The sequence below is a fragment of the Aplysia californica genome, unplaced genomic scaffold (genome assembly GCF_000002075.1).
Source record: "Aplysia californica isolate F4 #8 unplaced genomic scaffold, AplCal3.0 scaffold00956, whole genome shotgun sequence".
Taxonomy (NCBI): Eukaryota; Metazoa; Mollusca; class Gastropoda; order Aplysiida; family Aplysiidae; genus Aplysia; species Aplysia californica.
This window is the reverse complement of record NW_004798226.1, coordinates 61,163-62,684: the sequence shown is the minus strand read 5'-3', so window position 1 is coordinate 62,684 and position 1,522 is coordinate 61,163. Positions and strand designations below refer to the sequence as shown.

At 44.5% G+C, this 1,522-nt stretch overlaps 1 protein-coding gene across 1 annotated transcript in view; it reads right to left on the bottom strand.

Annotated features, from left to right (window-relative positions):
• Positions 1 to 1,522, bottom strand: part of LOC106013517 — a gene marked incomplete at its 3' end in the record, with an annotated part of 11,323 nt that overhangs the window by 7,314 nt on the left and 2,487 nt on the right. The window contains 1 exon segment of the mRNA XM_013089460.1: positions 38 to 149. Within this exon segment, the coding sequence (XP_012944914.1) occupies positions 38 to 149 (112 nt within the window).

Below are 1,522 nucleotides of genomic sequence, written 5' to 3'. Positions count from 1 at the left end.
CCACACACACACACACACACACACACACACACACTCACCCTTTCCGTGGCTTGCTCACATCAAAAGGTAGCCCCAGACACGGTTGAGGTACACGTGAGTACAGTTTGGTCCCCGGGTAGTTCCAGCGTGGTTTGTCCCATGTGTACACCTGAGGGGGATTTTACGTCGTTCTTGGGGTAGGTAGGGTAAGTGTTTTACGGCGCTCACAACTGCATAAGGTCATATTATGAGCGCGCAGGACACTTTATACTTTTTCAGTTGGTAAGAAATTTCGAACCCGGGACCTTTGAATGAGAGGCGAACACGAGAGCCCCCACGAGAGGATTTTTTACAAATTTAGTAAGAGTTTTACGGCACTTGCAACACAATAAGATCATTTAAGTACCGAAGATTAGAGGAGTTAAAAGAGAGTAACAAATACGAAAAAAGGAGGAAAGAGAGAGAATAGGTAGGTAGGTAGGTAGGTAGGTAGGTAGGTAGGTAGGTAGGTAGGTAGGTAGGTAGGTAGGTAGGTAGATAGGTAGGCAGGCAGGCAGGCAGGCAGGTGGGTAGGTAGGTAGGTAGGTAGGTAGATAAGAGGTAGGTAGGTAGGTAGGTAGGTAGGTAGGTAGGTAGGTAGGTAGGTAGGTAGGTAGGTAGGTAGGTAGGTAGGTAGGTAGGTAGGTTAATAGGCAGATAGGTAGACAAGTAGACAGGCAGGTAACTAGCTAAAAATTGGGGCATTTGTATGACTAGACACCTTTTCCCAACCTAACCCTCGAAACCATATTTTACAACACAGAGAACAGCAAAATAACAACTCAAATTCGTGACAAGGGACAGGCAAGCGTGGTGTTGCCTGCTCTCTGCACTGAGGTAGGCGTTCCTGTCGAGTTAGGGAGAGGGTAATTGTGAGGCAGCGTGGTGGAATCAGGCTCTCGTCAATTTTTGGGCGTGTAGAGTTATTGGTGTCATCTTAAAGCTGGTTCATTTGTCTTTATTTGGATGGAAAACATATAATTTATTTCTGAATACAAGTTGAGATATTTGCAAAAGAAGGAGGTGGGGGTCACCTGTTTTCAGAGGTAAAATTAGTGAGGAAATGGCCGCCAAAGATTAGTTATTTCCTTAGCTTAAGAGTCCGTGGTAACTGAAGCTTTACATTTTTTGTGCCTTTAATCAACGTTTTTCAGAAAAATCCACATAGAAATTAGTTCTTTAATGGGCATGAAAGATGTTGAGCCAAAAATAAAAAATTTGATAAAAATTCACAAACTTGCGGAAAAATGCAAGTTTCGTCACTTTGATTATTTTGACGAGAGCCTGATTCCACCACGCTGCCTCACAATTTAGCAAAAGTAAGTAACCAAACAAGCATGAGAAGAACGCATGTTTTGATGACGTGGACAACCATGGGACTACACGTCTGCTGGGGCATTTCTTCGGTGACCCACGTTCAGCACTTTTTAAGGACCCCGAGCAAGTGTTGAGTTCCTGCGTGCTGTCAGCATCGCTGACCGTTTATGACGCCACAGCGCCAGAA